This window comes from Giraffa tippelskirchi, chromosome 2 (genome assembly GCF_054371585.1).
Source record: "Giraffa tippelskirchi isolate mGirTip1 chromosome 2, T2T-mGirTip1v1.2.pri, whole genome shotgun sequence".
Classification (NCBI taxonomy): domain Eukaryota; kingdom Metazoa; phylum Chordata; class Mammalia; order Artiodactyla; family Giraffidae; genus Giraffa; species Giraffa tippelskirchi.
In genome coordinates, this window is record NC_137276.1 from 188,555,232 (window position 1) to 188,574,313 (window position 19,082).

At 40.2% G+C, this 19,082-nt stretch overlaps 2 protein-coding genes across 10 annotated transcripts in view; both read right to left on the minus strand.

Annotated features, from left to right (window-relative positions):
* Positions 1 to 18,645, minus strand: part of LOC145539081 (transmembrane protein 45A-like) — an 87,615-nt gene extending 68,970 nt beyond the window's left edge. The window contains exon 1 of the mRNA XM_081572492.1: positions 18,386 to 18,645. Coding sequence (XP_081428618.1) covers positions 18,386 to 18,401 — 16 coding nt within the window. The 5' untranslated portion in view covers positions 18,402 to 18,645. The remainder of the gene's footprint in view (positions 1 to 18,385) is intronic.
* LNP1 (leukemia NUP98 fusion partner 1) overlaps positions 18,140 to 19,082 on the minus strand; it is a 39,001-nt gene continuing 38,058 nt past the window's right edge. For all 9 annotated transcript variants that reach the window (XM_081572500.1, XM_081572502.1, XM_081572498.1 and 6 more), the window contains one exon: positions 18,140 to 18,645. In XM_081572500.1, coding sequence (XP_081428626.1) covers positions 18,496 to 18,645 — 150 coding nt within the window. In that variant the 3' untranslated portion in view covers positions 18,140 to 18,495. The remainder of the gene's footprint in view (positions 18,646 to 19,082) is intronic.

A 19,082-nucleotide genomic window follows, 5' to 3' on the forward strand; every position in this document is an offset into this window, starting at 1 on the left:
CAAACCAGTTCTCCCTTCTAACTATTCATCATCCATGGTCTGAGTAACACCTTAGATTTGAGGCAGAAGAGTTAAGGAATAAGAAGTTAAAACAAGGCCTTCATGTCTTAGTTAATGCTGACAATTTGCCAACAGAATAAAAAAAAAAATCAATAGACTGTAACCTGACACCTTTCAGTCAGTTTTATACACATATACACATCCAGGTGCACACCAAACCCAATGAGTAGGAAAACACAGTATTAAAATATACCACGCTCTTACCTTTGCCCGCATTCCCCATAGCTCATGAGTATGGAGACGTGCTTCTTAGTAGCTGATAATCCTGGCAGATGCTGCTTTAATGCTCGAGAAAGACAAGCATCTTTCACCAGCATCAGCATTGGAACAGCTCCAGAGAAATCCTTTTTCTTCCTCCCACTCTCACATTTCTTCCTGGGCATGGCATACATTACCAGTGGCCTCCACCTCCACCCAACCTACAGAAACCTAGCCCATAACACCCTGTAATTAATGTCATCAACAAGCAAGACTGAGTGTCCCTCCACTACGCATGTTCTCTGCTTAGCAGAAGACACCGTCCTTTGCAATCAGGGAGGCACTCCCCAGCCGCTGTCAGTAGGTGCTTCTCCAGGTCCTGAGAAGGACTTACAGCCTTTTATGCCCACTCTTGCCAAGTCTGCCTCCTGACTAATCATTTCTATGAAACTACTCAGTCATCCAGCTTAGGTAGCCAATGTATAAGCACAGTAAAAGTGGAGGCTTCCTCAGGGATAAGGCCCACCCATGACTCTGCTTCTCTCTCCTGGGCAAGTCCACCAAGCCAATCCACCCACTCCTATTCCCACCCAAGGGAAACAGATCAAAGGTGCAGGGTGCACCCCTCACCTGTGCACAGCCTATGAAGATTAAGAAAACTCAGGAAAGAATATTCACAATCATTGGGGCTGGTTTCAGTATTCGGACCCACCAGCCAATAAGACTGTTTCTTAGTTCTTGCTTAAAAAATAAAACATACTGAACTGTGTGTAAAATGAACCCATGAAATTGAGGTTGTGCTAGATACATACCATAAACTGAATCACTTTGCTGTATACCACAGATTAACACAACATTGTAGATCAACTACACTTCAAATTTAAAAGAAAAAAGCTTTCTTCATTGCCAGGAGAAATATCAACAACCGCAGATATGCAGATGATACCACTCTAAAGACGGAAAGTGAAGAAGAACTAAAGAGCTTCTTGATGAGGGTGAAAGAGGAGAGTGAAAAAAAAGCTGGCTTACAATTCAACATTAAAAAACTAAGAGCATGGCATCCAGTCCCATCACCTCATGGCAAATAGAAGGGGAAAAGTAGAAGCAGTGGCAGATTTTATTTTCCTGGGCTCCAAAATCATTGTGGATGGTAACCACAGCCATGAAATTAAAAGACACTTGTTCTTTGGAAGGAAAACTATGACAAACCTAGACAGTGCTTTAAAAAGAAAAAAAGAAGAAACATCATTTTGCCAACAAAGATTTGTATAGCCAAAGCTATGGTTTTTCCAGTAGTCATGGATGGATGTGAGAGCTGGACCATTAAAGAAGGCTGAGCACCGAAGAATTGATACTTTCAAATTGTGGTGCTGGAGAAGACTCTTGAGAGTCCTTTGGATAGCAAGGAGATCAAACCAGTCAATCCTACAGGAAATGAACCCTGAATATTCATTGGAAGGACTGATGCCAAAGTTGAAGCTCCAATACTTTGGCCACCTGATGTGAAGAGCTGACTTATTGGAAAAGACCCTGATGTTGGGAAAGATTGAAGGCAAGAGGAGAAGGTGACGACAGAGGATGACATTTTTAGGTGGCATCACTGACTCAATGAACTTGAGTTTGAGCAAACTCAGGGAGATCAGGAAGGACAGGGAAGCCTGGCGTGCTGCAGTTCATGGAGTTGCAAAGAGTCGGACACAACTTACCAACTGAAGAAATAACATTCCTGTTGTACTTAGGTTTACTAGAGGTCAAATAAGACCTTATTCTATCTGTTACAAATTTGTCACCAAGAAAAGTGACAATCTTTAAGAAAACTAAGATTTGTGCTTTCAATAAAGGGAAGTATGAAGAATAAATAAAAATACTGAAATGAGCACAAAATTGTTTTCTCAAGACCCACTTTTCACAAAACTTTCTGTAGCATTCACTTAATTTATTCTAGCACAATTTTAACTTTTTGAGTTGTAGAATATCTGGAGAGCTCCTACAACACATAATTATATCTAAACATTCACCCAAAACTCTTAACTCATTTTCACTTTTTTTCCTCAAAAATTTCTTCACATCTTCACTTTCCTTGCTGACAAATTTGCAACAGATGTAAAATCTTATTTAGGTTATATTAAATGTAATAAAAGCATTTTGCTTAATATTATATTTAATGTTGATGACTCAAGACATGTCTATATTAATTAGATCAACAAACTTAAACATCAATTCAGTTCAGTTGCTCACTCAGTCTGACTCTTTGCAACCCCGTGGACGGCAGCATACCAGGCTTTCCTGTCCTTCACCATCTCCCGAAGCTTGAAACTCATGTCCATTGAGTAGTGATGTCATCCAATCATCTCATCCTCTGTCGTCCCCTTCTCCTCCTGCCTTCAATCTTTCCCAGCATCAGGGTCTTTTCCAATGAGTCAGCTCTTCACATCAGGTGGCCAAAGTACTGGAGCTTCGGCTTCAGCATCAGTCCTTCCAGTGAATATTCAGGATTGATTTCCTTTAGGATGGACTGGTATGATATCTCCTTTCTATCCAAGGGACTCTCAAGAGTCTTCTCCAGCACCACAATTTGAAAGCATCAATTCTTCGGCACACAGTCACATCCGTACATGACTACTGGAAAAACCATAGCTTACCAGGTACTAATTTAATATTGACAATTTCATAGTTCACATGAACCTGAAATTCAATTAACTCAATTTCGTTTGAACTTAGAATTGTTTGGTTTGTAAGCGTTAACTTTTATTTAAGCCAATAATAATTGCCGGTTGCTTAGAAACCTCTGGAGAATCCCATGGACAGAAACCCGAGTAAAAAAACAAAAAACTGGCTTAAGGAGCTTCATTTGTGGTCTTTGCTTCAGCTCAATGGGTCTTACAGATGCTAATAATAACATTAGAATAATTAGAAGTTAACAGAAAAAGTTTGTAAGGAAAGTCTAGATATTATTTCCAACAGGAAAATCTTTAAAGGAATTTTCTCAATGAATAAAGAAATCTTTGGATAGTTATTCAAAATGGGAAAATTAAAATGGACATTTATGTGACTAAAACAAGATTTGATATTACTACACTACACAAGGTTAAATAGGCCAAAAGGAACCCCCTGTGCTGTGCTTAGTCACTCAGTCATGTCCAATTCTTTGCAACCCCATGGACTGTAGCCCACTAGGCTCCTCCGTCCGTGGGGATTCTCCAGGCAAGAATACTGAAGTGAGTTGCTATCCCCTTCTCCAGGGGATCTTCCCAACCCAGGTATCGAACCCAGGTCTCCCACATTGCAGGTAGATTCTTTACCATCTAGGCCACTAGGGAAGCCCTAAGAAAGTGGAGGAGGACGCAATCTAAATTTGGAGAGTTTACTCTTAAAAATAGTACGGCAAAAGCCAAGTTTCTAAAAAACACAAATGAGCAAAACACACAAACACAGAACCCAAGAAGATCAGCTAGAACATTTACATCTCAAAGATATAGAGAAATGCAAGTTTCTGCCTAAAGAAGAAGGCAGAAAAGATATTTGAAGTCTGGAAAGATATTTTTACTAAGCTAACTCATAACCTTAATGTAACTTAACTACATATTCAATGAAAGAGCCCCTCAATTTTTAGGGTGAGATTTAATTTCCAAAGAAGTGAATACTTATAGGTTTTATACATATATTAACCCAGCTTGGGTGTTAGCAATCTGTTGTTCCTTTTTCTTTTATTTTGAAACCTTTATTTCCCATTTTGAAGTCCATGTTTCAAGATAAAATTGCTAGTGACAATCATGTGATGGGCCAGTGTGTGCTGCTTCGGAGCTTAACTTCTCTGGTTTTGCTCCAGAGTTGTTTTAGCCCCCTCCTATGTGTCTCAGGTCTCCCAGTGGAGTATAAGACTTCCCCAGGTGCTGAGATCATGGAATGGCCAAATATTGTGCATGTCCATGGTTGAGTATTTTGTTAATTACATGAGTGGGTTTCTCTTTAGGGACAGTCTCACAGCGTGAGGTCTTGCCTCTACCTTAAATTTCCTTAAAGTTTCTCAGTTGCCTGAGAAAGCTGTTGCTGGCAAGGAGGATAGAGTCCCTTCTTCAGAGCTCAAAACCACTCATAAGACATCTGTTTTATTTTGACAAACTCTACTAAGGCAACCAATTCAAAGAAACACCACAGGCCAGTTTCCTCCCTAATAACTTGGTCCCACCTTGGTCAGTGTTTAAGTAAAGCCTTCCCAGTCTCTAAATTGAGGATAACAACCACTCAGTATCCAAACTGAGGCTTCCTAGTGCCTTACACACTGAGGATCACCTACTCAAGCAAAATCTTCCCAGTGCCTTTTTACACTGAGGATACCCACTCAGTATGTAAACTGAGCAAAATCTTCCTATTCCTACAACTGAGGATAACCCGCCCAGTGTCTAAACCGAACAACCCAGGTACCTCTTCTTGAAACCAAGTTCAAGGATAACCTCTTTTCCCACCAAATAAATCTTAGGATCATCAACCAAAACGGGAGACCTGAGAACCAGGAGAGACTCTTTCAAATCCATCTGGACTCCCTGAGCAGGCAGATGGGCACAAAGGGCCTCTGCTTGTACCAAGGCTCCAGATTTTCAGACAGCTCAGGTAGAGGGGAGAAATCTACTCTGGTCCCCTCATGGTCACCATAACTGTCTACTTGAAAAACAGTCACAACCTAAAAGTTGAGAGCTGTTTTATTTGGTGGGAATTTTTAGGACTTTAAGCCCCGGGAGACAGCATCTCAAGTGACCCTGAAAGAACTGTTTTGAGGAGGCAGAGGGAGGAGTCAGGCTATATAAAAGCTTGCAACAAAGGGCAGGTAAAAGTATTTTTGTGAATTAAAGAAAATCAGATATCTCAAGTTAAGGAATTCAGCACTTTTCTATATATGAGAAGATGCAAGAGTCTGGGCTCACTGAAATCATTCCTTTCATATGCATCTCAGCTATCTAGGGCCAATATCCTGTGTTTTTCACATTCTGAGTTCCTCAGGGCCCTCCATAGGGAGTGGCTGCAGCCTGATGGCTGCTGATCACAGGGATTCTTCTCCTTTCTGGAGAAGAAAGGGCTGGAGGGCTGGAATCACTGATGACTGAGACATCTTTGTTTATTGACATGGCAGGAAATATTCCAATTCTCAATAGAGATGACCACAAAACTAAATTAAATTAAAATGTTAGCAAAGAAAAGGAAATGAGGTCTATGCATTTTGTGGCAGCAAGCAGTATTTTTCTCTCCCTGATGAAGAGAAGGCTCATGAGAACAGCAAAAAGAGACAGGGTAGAGATCATAGCGGGAAAAATAGGACATCTAGCACATATCCAAAACTTACTCAACTTGGTCTTACTCAGCACTATTTGTCCCACTTTGCCAGTTTTAAATCAGACATCAGCTAGGCTTTTTGTTGTTTGGATCCCAAGAAAGTTAAACTGTGTGTTGGATAGGATCTGGCCCCATCTCGCATTAGAGGGGGAAAGTTTTAAACTTGGATTTCTCATTGTTTCTCTGGGAGAATGAAAGTAATAAGTTACAGTACACGTGCTTCTCTCTTGTGAGGCCCAGGCTCCAAGGTACATGGGTTCAGTAGTTGTGGCACATAGGCTTCGCTGACCCTCAGCATGTGGAATCTTCCCAGATCAGGGATCAAACCCATGTCCCCTGCTTTGTCAGGAGGATTCTTAACCACTGGACCACCAGGGAATTTCTGCACTCTCATATTCTTAAAGCTTATCATTGCTTTTAGGGAGCCCAGAACTAAGGCAGTATCTCCTACCATCAACCCCAGCCTACCATGGATGGCCACCACTTCTCAAAGACCCACCCCCTTACTAGTACATTTCTTATTATCTTTATGAATAGAGTATCCTCTGGCTCCTCTTGGATAACATGATAATGGATGTGTTCTCTGATCTTATTTAATAAATCCACCTTAATATTCTCAAGTTTTGGAGCCCTCTGGTGCCTTCTGAGGTGCTCTGCCAAGGCAGTTCTATTATGTTATCTTTATCATGCCCAGGCTTCGAAGAGTCATGCCAGTGGCTTCTAAGACAGGCTCCAGGTATCCTTTCCAGGTCATTAAATTCTGAGTCACATAAGCTCCATGTCAATAAACTTTCCAACCTGATACCCATGTACTCCAAAGTTCACACATATTCTCCTGGTTCCTGTCGGTTAATATTAGCTGGGTCCCCCAATTTTGGGGGGAGGCAAGGTATTTCATCTTGGTGACAGAAGTGTATTTCTCTCTTAGGCTGTTGGTGTACAGCCAGTGAGGTATAGTGGTGCAGATCCTGAGAAGGCTGAACATCATTCTGTGAAGCAGCCACCTCAGGGAGTCTTTCATGGTTTCAGGCAAAGAGAGGTGATTTCACTCTAACAAAGAAAAAGCAACTGCTTCTGCCAACCCTAAGGGTTTAGGGAAAGAAATCAAGGAGGTCCAAATTCTGGGACCTATCCACTCAAATATCTCCACTGCAGGTCTGAGTCTCACTTCTTGTTCAAGGCTCTGACTTCAGCATAAGAGACACATCAAGGCTACTTTGCAGCTCTGCAGTTTTCAGTCAAATTTTGATTTTTATCACTATCTTCTGATCCTTGCAAGTGATGGAGGTCTCTATAAACACTGCTGTTGAGGCCTTCTGGTTTTCATAGCTTGGACTGAATTTCTAGTTGTGTGAACTGAGCCTGTCATTCTCTTCAAGGTTTTTGAGGCAATTAACATATGCCATCTATTCTCTTAATACTGTTCAAGTGCTGGTCCTATTGCATATTCTGTTTCCTCTTCCACTTATACCTCATCCTGTTACACAAAAGAGGAGACTCTAAGTATTGTGATGTGAGAGCATGCCAGAGATCCTGCCCTTTTTCCACAGCAGTGGAATCCTTGCTGAAATCTCACCAGTAAGTGATCTGATTCTAGAGTTTCATCCCAACTACTGGCTTTTTACTAATGTTTCCAGGAACATGGCTTACTTTATGTCCTTCTCCACATAGTCAAAGGATTTAGTATAGTTAATGAAACAGAGGTAGATGTTTTTCTGGAACCCCCTTGCTTTCTCTATGATCCAGTGAATGTTGGCAATTTGATTTTGGTTCCTCTGCCTTTTCTAAACACAGCTTGTACATCTGAAAGTTCTTGGTTCACATACTGCTGAAGCCTAGCTTGAAGGATTTTAAGCATTACTTTGCTAGCATGTGAAATGACCACAGTTGTATGGTAGTTGGAACATCCTTTGGAATTGCCTTTCTTTGGGATAGGAATGAAAACTGACCTTTTCCAGACCTGTGGCCACTGCTGAGTTTTCCAAATTTGTTGACATATTGAGTGCAGAACTTTAAGAGCATCATCTTTTAAGATTTGAAATAACTCAGCTGGAATTTTGTCACTTCCACTAGCTTTGTTCAAAGTAATGCTTCCTAAGGCCCACTCAACTCCATGCTCCAAGATGTCTGGTTCTAGGTAAGGGACCACACCTCCGTGGTTATACAGATCATTATGACCTTTTTTTCATATATATAGTTCTGTGTATTCTTGCCACCTCTTCTTAATCTCTTCTGCTTCTGCTGGGTCCTTACTGTTTCTGTCCTTTATCATGCACATCCTTGCATGAACTATTCCCTTAATAGCTCCAATTTTCTTGAAGATATCTCTAGTCTTTCCCATTCTATTGTTTTCTATTGTTTTACATTGTTAATTTAAGAAGGCCTTCTTATTGCTCCTTGCTGTTCTCTGGAAGTGTGCATTTAGTTGGGTATATCTTTCTCTTTCTCCCTTGCCTTTTACTTCTCTTCTTCCTCAGCTGTTTGTAAGGCCTCCTCAGACAACCATTTTGTGTTCTTGAATTTCCTTTTCTTTGGGATGGTTTTGGTCACCTCCTCCTGTACAATGTTATGAACCTCCATCTATAGTTCTTCTGGCACTCTGTCTACCAGATCTAACCCCCTGAATCTATTCATCACCTTCACTGTATAATCATAAGGGATTTGATTTAGTCACACCTGAATGGCCTAGTGGATTTCCCTACTTTCTTCAATTTAAGTCTGAATTTTGCAATAAGGAGTTCATGATCTGAGCCACAATCAGCTCCAGGTCTTGTTTTTTGTTTACTGTATAGTGCTTCTCCATCTTTGACTGAAAAGAACATAATCAATCTGATTTCAGCATTGACTGACTGGTGATGTCCATGTGTAGAGTTGTCTCTTGTGTTGTTGGAAGAATGTGTTTGCTATGATCGATGTGTTCTCTTGGCAAAACTCTGTTAACCTTTGCCCTGCATCATCTTGTACTCCAAGGCCAAACTTGCCTGTTATTCCAGGTATCTTTTGACTTCCTACTTTTGCATTCCAATCCCCTATGATGAAAAGGACATCTTTTTTGGTGTTAGTTCTCAAAGGTGTTGTAGGTCTTCATAAAACTGATCAACTTTAGTTTCTTCTTCAGCATCAGTGGTTGGGCCATAGACTTGGATTACTGTGATGTTGAATGGTTTGCCTTGAAAATGAACTGAGATCACTCTGTCATTTTTTGAGGTTGCACCCAAGTACTGCATTTTGGACTCTTGTTGACTATGAGGGCTACTCCATTTCTTCTAAGGGATTCTTGTCCACAATAGTAGATATAATGGTCATCTGAATTAAATTTGCCCATTCCCATCCATTTTATTTCATTGATTCTTAAGATATTGATGTTCACTCTTGCCTTCTCCTGCTTGACCACATCCAATTTACCTTCATTCATGACCTAACATTCCAGGTTCCTATATGATATTGTTCTTTACAGTATCAGACTTTACTTTCACTACCAGACACATCCACAACTGCACATCATTTCCACTTTGGCCCAGCCACTTCATTCTTGCTGGAGCTATTAGTAATTGCCCTCCACTTTTCCCCAGTAGTATACTGGACACATTTTGACCTGACTGGCTCATCTTCCAGTGTCACGTCTTTTTGCCTTTTCATACTATTCATGGGATTCTCACAGCAAGAATACTGGAGTGGTTTGCTATTCCCTCCTCCAATGGACCACATTTTGCCAGAATTCTTCACTATGATCTGTCTGTATTGGGTGGCCCTGCCTGGCATGGCTCATAGCTTCATTGAGTTACAGAAGCCCCTTCCCCACAAAAAGGCTGTGATCCATGAAAGGATACAATACATATGTGCATGCTGCTAAGTCGCTTCAATCGTGTCTGACTCTGTGCGACCCCATAAACAGCAGCCCAACAGGCTCCCCTGTCCCTGGGATTCTCCAGGCAAGAACACTGGAGTGGTTGCCATTTCCTTCTCCAATGCATGAAAGTGAAAAGTGAAAGTGAAGTCGCAGAGTCGTATCCGACTCTTTGCGACCCCATGGACTGCAGCCTAACAGGCTCCTCCATCCATGGGATTTTCCAGGCAAGAGTACTGGAGTGGGGTGCCATCGTCTTCTCCGACACATGTGCATATGCAATGGAATATTACTCAGCCATAAAAATTAAATACTGTTATTTATAGCAATGTGGATGGATTCAGAGAATATTATGTTTAGTGAAATGTCAGAGAAAGATAAATATTATGTGATATCACTTATATGTGGAACTAAAAATAATACAAATAAATATATATACAAAAATTAGGGGTATAAGATTAACAGATACAAACTATTATACATCAAATGGGCTTCCCAGGTGGCACTAGTGGTAAAGAACCCGCCTGCCAATGCAGGAGACATAACAGGCCCAGATTCATTTCCTGAGTCAGGAAGATCCCCCAAAGAAGGGCACAACAACCCACTCCAGTATTCTTGCCTGGAGAATCCCATGGACAGAAAAGCCTGGTGGGCCACAGTCCATGGGGTCACAAAGAGTCAGACATGACTGAAGTGACTTAGCACTCAAGAATACAACAAATAGAAAAGCAACAAGGATTTACTGTATAGCACCAGGAACTATATTCAATATCTTGTAATAACATATGATGGAAAAGAATCTGAATAAAATACTGGTCACTATGCTGTATACTTGAAACACAATACCATGTATCAACTACACATAAAAGAAAAGAAGTTAGAAAGATAAAAAAAAAAGGGGGGGGAAGGGAAGAAGGGGGGAATAAGGAAGGGGGGGCAGAGGCATGGAGGGAGCCTGGGAGGCACCTGGCAGACCCATTGCAGAAGGAGTTGTTGCCTCAAGTAGGAATCTGGATGAGACAGCCTTGAGTCAGATGACCCCTCCCTGCCCCAGTTTTATTCAGATATAAATGACATGTATCACTGTTCGAGTTTTAGGTATACAGCATAAAGTTTGACTTACATATATTGTGAAATGATTACCACAATAAGTTTAGTTAACATGCATCACCTCATATAGATACAATAAAAAGAAATGGGAAAAAAAAGGCAAAAAACATTTCTCTTTGTGATGAGAGCTCTTAGGATTTACTCTTAATAGCTATCATATATAACACACTTGTCCTTATAAAAAGCCACTTGTTTATAAGAACATAAAGAACAATCTTTACACACACAATTTCTAGTTACAGGTTACAGATTTATTAATATTTCAGAGATAATAGAGTCCTGGGAAAGTACTTCACTGGCTCTTTGCTCAGGTTAAAGTGGTTCATGACAAGCACATTATTATTATCCCTTATGAATGGCTAACCAGCGCCCATTGCAAATAGCAAATCTAAACAAAGAGACATAGTAATCATTATGAAGATTTAATTTGTTTGCATTTATCCCTCCACCAAAACACCTGAAGGTGATTTACACAAGAGCAATGAAATCACCTATAGCAATTGCAATGAAATCACTCTTGAGAGTCCCATGGACAGCGGGGAGATCAAACTGGTCAATCCTAAAGGAAATCAACCTTCAATATTCATTGGAAGGACTGATGTTGAAGCTGAAGCTCCAATACTTTGGCCACTTGATGCGAAGAACTGATTTATTAGCAAAGATCCCGATGCTGGGAAAGATTGAAGGCAGGAGGAGAAGGGGACAAAAGAGGATGAGATGGTTGGATGGCATCACTGACTCAAAAGATATGAGTTTAAGCAAGCTTCGGGAGTTGGTGATGGACAGAGAAGCCTCGTGTGTTGCAGTCCATGGGGTCACAAAGAGTCATATACAACTGAGCAACAGAACTGAACTGAACTGGATGAAATCATCTGCTGTGAAGAAAGATGTATAGGACACAGAACACTGAGGAGCGAGGAGAAGAAAGGGAAGGACGTAAGAAGAGTTTGAAATAATATCTTTGTCATCAAAGTTTGAAAACTAGCTCCATGGGGTGTTTGATGCCATGCTGGAAAGTTTTAATTCTGCAAGTAATGAAGAGCTTGCTAAGGGCTTCAAGCTAGAGAGTGACACAATCTTTTTTTTTTTTTTTTTTTAATTAGTTATCTCTGAGGAAGTGATGTGTAGACTTTCATTTACTATTTATCTTCCTCACTGGAATGTGAACTCCTGAAAGAGGTTTTTATCCGCTTTGCTCACTGTTGTATACCTAACACAGAGCAGGAAGTAAAACACCAATAACAAAAATTCTTCATTGAATGAACAAGCAAATCCTGGCAATTGGTAAAAAGGGAGAGACTTAGAGATCATGAGCCAAGGCGAGGTGCAGCTATGCTCTGTGGTGTAAGTCACTCAAGGGGTGCTGGGCACACATGTATGCACAAGCTGGGGAGAAGAGGCTGGCTAAAATCAAGGAGCTTCACAGTTCACTATTGATTTTTGTTTGCTTGTTTTTTTTAATCTTGATAGAATTGACCTATAACATAATATTCATTTCAGGTGCACAATGATTCTGTATCTGTATATATTGCAAAATGATCACTACAATGTCTAATTAATATCCACTACCACACACAGTTACGAATTTTTTTCTTGTGATGACAGTTTTTCTTGCGCTCTCTTAGCAACTTTCATTTATACAGTATAGAATTGTTAGCTGTAGTCACCAGGCTGTACATTACATCCCCAGGACTTATTTATTTTATACCTGGAAGTTTGTACCTTTTGACTCTCTTCACCCATTTCACCCACTGCCTACTCACACTCCTCCCCACCTCAGGCAACCACCAATCCGTTTTCTGTTTGTTTGTTTTTGGCTTTGGGGGAAAGGGTTGAGGTACAATTGACATGTAACATTATATCGGTTTTAGGTGTACAACATAATGATTTGACATTTTTATTTATTATGAAAAGATCACTATGATGTCATTAATATCCATCACCACATATACTTACAAAATTTGTTTTTCTTGTGATAATAACTTTAAGATCTACTCTTCAAGCAACTTTTAAATATGTTTTACAATATTGTTAACTATAGGCACCATGCTGTACATTACACGCCGTGACTAATTTTTTTATAGCTGGAAATTTGTACCTTTTGACTATCTTCACCCATTTTGTACACCTGCCCTGCTCCCATTTTCCACACACCCCCATCCCAGCTTGTTTTTTAAGATTCCATACGTAAGTGAAATCATACAGTATTTGTCATTCTCTATTTGACTTATTTCAGTTAGCCTAATGCCCTCAAAGTCCATCCAAGTTGTCGTGAATGGCAAGATTTCATATATATATACATATGCATACACCACATCTTCTTTATCTATTCACCCATCAATAGAGATTTAGATTGTTTCCATGTCTTAGCTGTTGTAAGTAATACTGCAATGAACATGGGAGTGCATATGTGTTTTTGAGCTACTGTTTTGCTTCCTTCATATCAATACCCAGAAGTGGAATTGCTGGATTATATGGTAGCTTAATTTTAAATTTTTCGAGGAAATTCCATACCCTTGTCCACAGTGGCTGCACCATTCACTATCGTTTTTCCCTCACAACTCCACACATGCAGATGGGGCAGAACTGTGCTCAGTCAATTCTATAACTGGCTCCAAAGTTAGCAGGATTTCAGTCAAAACAGAGTTATATAATCCCAGGTTACAATAGAATGTTAAAAACTTCAAAGACAAAGAAAATTAGTATTTATAATCCCTCCCTTTGCTAGTTTAAAATCTCCCATTGTGTAAATGTAAATCATCGGCACAAGTATGTTATGCCTTCTTTCTTTTTGTGCCCCATGGAGAAAACCAGTTCATCATTCCCCCTCATGTGTACCTTTAAATACATTGATAAGTCATAAAAATTACCCAATGTTTAATTAAATTAATCCAACTTCCAAAAGTTTTGATAAGAAATGCTGCGGTTCTCTCCTTTCTGTCTGAAAGCTATGGGAGTGATTTTGTCACTGCCCAACCGGGAGGTTTCCCTGTGTCCAGCATTACCGTCCAAAGGTCAGCTCAAGTCTGCCCCCTAGAGCAGAGTAACCAGTGTGCCTTCACAGTAATGTTCAACTGTGTTCATTTTCTGACACTGGTGTTTTCCAGAGAATAGCCATTTTCTATTTTATATGCTTCTGCATTATTTGAAAGTGTGACAGGTGCTGTTTTTATAAGTAAAAGAGTTTCCATGGAGGGGGAGTATTATCTACAAATGCAATTTTTCATTTCAAGAGAGTAATATATGACAGTTTCTTGCCTAAAATAGGCAGAATTAATTCAAGTTATAGAACTCTGTTCAGAGTCACATTCTCAGACTATATATATATATATATATATAGCCTCAGGACTATGAGATAGGCACCTGTGGGGTTCTGGGAATGCAAAGATGATTAACATACGGTTCCTGTGAACTCAGAGTTCACAGTCTAGATGGGAAGACAGACATGTAAGTAAATCATTACATGCTAAAACCCACATGTGTTATACTACAGCACAGAAGAGAGTATAATCGGACAGACGTATTTTCATTTGGAGAGAGAAGGATGGAAGGAAGGAAGGGAGGGAGCAAAGAAGGAAGAGAGAGAGGGAGGGAGGAAAGAAAGAATCAAGTACAATAAACTTTAAAATGTTATTAACTACTATTAGGCCAGCTAACCCAAAAAGTAACACCATGGATTAATTAAATTCCGATTCTTTTTAAACTCCCTAGAATTAAAAAAAAATAAAATTCAAGTAATACAAAAAGAGGCTTGAGAATTAGTCAGGGTAAAGATCAGTACTGCCCCAAAGAAACAAGACAGAGAGCTAAATTTAAATTTTCTAATAGCCACATTAAAATAGGGGAGGGACTTCTTTGATGTTCCAGTGGTTAAAACTCTGTGCTCTCAATGCAGGGGGCCCAGGTTTGATTCCTGGTCAGGGAAGACATCATTTTGTTGGAATCAAGGCAAGATATATTATTATCTTTGTTGCAATCAAGGGGCCTGAAGTGATGTGGTGGCAGTGATATTTAGAGGCAAAATAGGCAGAAGTTAATGATTATTGGAGTGGAGAACAAAAGAAGAGTACAAGATGGTTTCAAACTGAACCAAGTTCTTAGTTGACAACTGGTAAACGATATTAACCATTTACTGAGATAGGGAACGTAAGAGGAGGGAAAGACAGGGGGCAAGAAATAATAATTTACTTTTTAAAAGTGAGTTTGAGGGAATTTCCTGGCAGTACAGTGGTTAGGACTCCATGATTTCACTGCTGAGAGCCTAGGTTCAATCCTGGGTCTGGGAACTAAAATCCCACCACTCTTGCGGTATGACCATAAAATTAAATAAAAAATGAGTTTGCAATGCCTATGAAAACTGCAACTAGATATATGTCTAAGGTCCAGTTGTGTGTGTGGGTGTGGTGCTCAAGAGAAAGGTCCGCATCACAGGAGGAGATTTAGGGACCATTTGGGGCTTCCCTGGTGGCTCAGATGGTAAAGAATCTCCCTCAAGGCAGGACCTCCGGGTTCAATCCCTGGGTCGGGAAGATCCCCTGGAGAAGGGAATGGCAACCCACCAGTATTCCTGCATGTAGAATTCCATGGACAGAGGAGCCTGGCAGGCTGCAGACCCTGGGGTCAATTGGACATGACTGAGCGAATAACACACCATATAGGTAGCTGACCCCGTGGGAATGTTTGAGATTGCCCAAAGAGAATAAGGGGAGTCAGACACATGCCTAGAACACAGGCCTAGACAAAGCCTAGAGGAAAGCCAATATTTAAGGATTAAGGATTTCTCAACAAAGACTAACTAGGAATGACCAGTGAAGTCCAAGGAACCAGAGAAGAATATAGATCATAACAGCCAAAGAGAGGACTTCAGAAGGGAGAGAGTGGTCAGCAATGTCAGAAGCTGCCAGAGAGTCAAGCTAAGGAAGTAGAGCAATGTTTTCATACAATTTGACAGCAAAGGGGACAAGAGTGACTTTGAAGAGAACAGCTTCCAAAGAAGGTAAGGATAAAAGTCACATTGCCACAGACTGAAAATCCAGGGGGAAATGTAATAGATACTCTTCAGGAAGTTTTCTGCGAAAGGAAAGATAGCTAAGATGGTAACTCAGGGAAAAAAAGTGTTAGTCACTCAGCCATGTCTGACTCTTTGCAACCCCATGGACTGTAGCCCACCAGGCTCCTCTGTCCATGGAATTCTCCATGCAAGAATATTGGAGTGGGTAGCCATTCCCTTCTCCAGGGAATCTTTCGACCCAGGGATCAAACCCGGGTCACCTGCATTGCAGGCAGATTCTTTACCATCTGAGTCACCAGGAAAGGCCAGGGTGGTAACTATTGGCCATTAAAAGTGGTGCCTACTGATATGTTAAGAGGGAAACTTTCTAAGGTAGAACAGACTTGAGCACATTCTAAGCATGTTTCCTTTGAAATAACCATTAAAATTATGTGCTCAACTATTCTATTGGCTTTAAAAGATGTTATGATATATTGTTAACTGAAATGAGTTCATGTTTGGAAATAAGTTGTGTGTGTGTGTGTGTGTGTGTCTGTACACATAGATAATATTCTGAAAAGACAGAAAATAAAGTATATCTCTGAGTAAGTATAATAAGAATTTTTAATTTTTATTCTTTTTCTTTTATAGTTTTATTATGACCAAGTATTGTTTTATTTTAAAACAAATTTTAAAAAGGCAATAAATAGGCAAAGTCATATTCAGAGAGTTCCCCCTCTTTCATGTACAATGGTCCTGAAAGTGTGCTGAAAATGGACTTTCCTCCAATTTGATAAACTATAGAATAAAATTCCTAATTCTGATTTTTCCAGATACCATCATCCTTGAAGGGGAAGAACCTTCACACATATCCTGGCTGGAGTGGAAGGTGGCTACTCTCTCAGTCAGCCAGTCAACACACCCCGAGGTATTTCTCCTTCCCATGGGTGGGCCTCTTCTCCCCAGACCTTTATATTGGGGCCACAGCAGATACGTAGACCATCCCCACATCTGAAATTTGGTTAGCAAGACTGAAAAGTACCCAAGCAAAGGTGGGGAAACCAGTATTTTCCCCACAACTACAGCAGAACACAAACCTAGAAGGCAGGTCAGGTCCCATTCTCCCCCTTGGTGGCAAACACACCAGGTAATAGATTGAAGTCATCTTTTACTTGTGTGAAAAAGCATCACTGAGCGGCTACAAGAAAGTATCAACCCAAAATGGGGAAGATACAAGTTGTATGAATTGAAAGACCGCAAGTTAATGATCATCATTATTTTACTTTTATTTCACTGTTTTCTTCTTTTTTTCTTTCTTTTTACTAACTATGCCAAAGTTAGTTTGTTCTTACATAAGCAATCAGTTGTGGTATAGTTCTGGGAACTCTTCTTTACAAATTAGAGATTCTTGCTGCCCTTGGGCATTTAAAGATCCAAGACGGAGATAAAGAATAAACAGGGGGCAGGAATAGAGACCCAGATGTAGAGAACAGACTTGTGGACACAGCAGTGGAAGAAAAGGGTGGGATGAATTTGAGAGGGTGGCACTGAAACATATACATTACCATATGTAAAATAGATAGCCAGTGGGAAGTTGCTGTATGACACAGGGAGCACAAATCCAGTGTTCTGTGACAACCCAGAGGGGTAGGGTGGGGAGGGGAGGGAAGTTCAAGAGGAGGGGACATATATATATATATATATGATATACACTTATGGCTGATTCACATTGTTATACGGCAGAAACCAACACAACATTGTTAAGCAATTATCCTCCAATTAAAATTTTTTTAATTTTTTAAAAAAGAATAAATAGGGATATTTCAACTATCTCTTCTTCAAGGGAACAAAATAGAATATGGGTTCAATGTGTTTAATTAACCTGACTGTGGTGATGGTTTCACAAAGAATGTCATATACATACACGTCGATCATTATGCTGAACAATTTAAATATACACAAATTTATTCATCAATTATATTTCAATAAAGCTGGAAAAAGGATAAAAAGTGCCTGCTTCAACAGCACATACGGTAAAATTGGAACTTCTCTGGACACACAGAAGATTAGCACAGCTTGTGTATAAGGGTGACGTGCAGATCTGTGTGAAGCATTCCATGTTTCAAATAAGTCATGGGATGTAATGTACAGCAAGGTGACAATAGTTAACAAGACTGTATTGTATATTTGAAAGTTGCTAGGACAGTAAGTCTTAAAAGTTCTCATCATCAAAACTATAACCCACTTCCAAGTCCTGCTTTTCTCATTCACATCTGTCCATTTACAAGCAAATCACACACAGACTAAGTCAGGACCCACTTGGCAAAGGGAAAAGGATGTCCTGCCTCAGGTTAGGAACATGAGTCAGAATGAGCTGAGCTCTGGCCCTAACTCTGATTACCACCTCAGCAGTGAGAGACGGAACTTTCCTAAACTCCAGTTTCCTCCGCCAGCAAGTGAAAAGACTATGCCCCACCTCGGCAGTGGTGGGGACTATTTCAGGTCATGCATTCAAATTCTCCTCATAGTACCTGGTACCTTTAATTACCAGTTCTCATTAAATGATGGCCATTAGACATACTTATATAATAACTTCTAGTAAGGAGTTTGAGTCATACCAATGACTTTTATTTAAGATTATTAGTGAGGTTGATGTGGAAGAAGGGTTGGTGAAGTTGTGTGGGTGGCTCTTTAAAATATCTCTCTTTACATTTTCAAGAATAACTTTATTCTATTAAAATACCTTTTATTCTTTCTACTCCCCTAAAAGGGCAACAGAGCAGATCATACTCTGAAAAGCAGGTGGGGTGTGATGCAAGCTGTCTTGGGGAGCAGCTGAATCAACCACCCACCTGAGTCACTCAGCATCTGCAGACTCTCTTACAGGTACCGTTCCTGGTTCTGGTGAATTGGGGCTCAAAAAACACAGCAGCGTCGGTAGTCATGGTGTGGAAGCAAAGGGCTATTTGAGCGCTTTTTCAGACAGTGTGGGCAGGTACGCTTCTCCATGCTCTTCCTTCCTAGAGCTCCTTTTTTCCTCCACTTTCTTGCAAGACCTCACTTCCAGAAACCGACGTTCTCTCTCATTTCTCTCCTTTCTGCTCTCAGGTCCCTGATAAAGAAGGATTGGAAAAGGGTAGATAGCTGACAACATTCAACAGTTTTCCTAACTATCAGAAATGTAGGAAACTCTAATCATTTAGGAGACTTTCACATCTTAGTTTTTAGTAATAAATTAGCACAAGCCTAGGGGTGTTGCTAAAGCTTTAGTCATAAATAAAGGAAGAGGGGCCTTGGGCATCAGCAGACGGTCTGTGGAGGGAACTCAGCCTGCACATGACTCTGCCTCTAAGGTACAAAGGGATGTGATTTCACAGTAAAATTAATATTCGTCTGGTACTTTTTGAAAAAGAATGTGGCAAGGGAATCATACATTGAATGATTCTAACCTCCTGATGGCCACTACAGGTTTGCACTAAGTTTTCAGATAAGGACTGGGTAAAGAATGAAGTGTCAAGAATGACATTCAACTACACTAACATTCCCCAA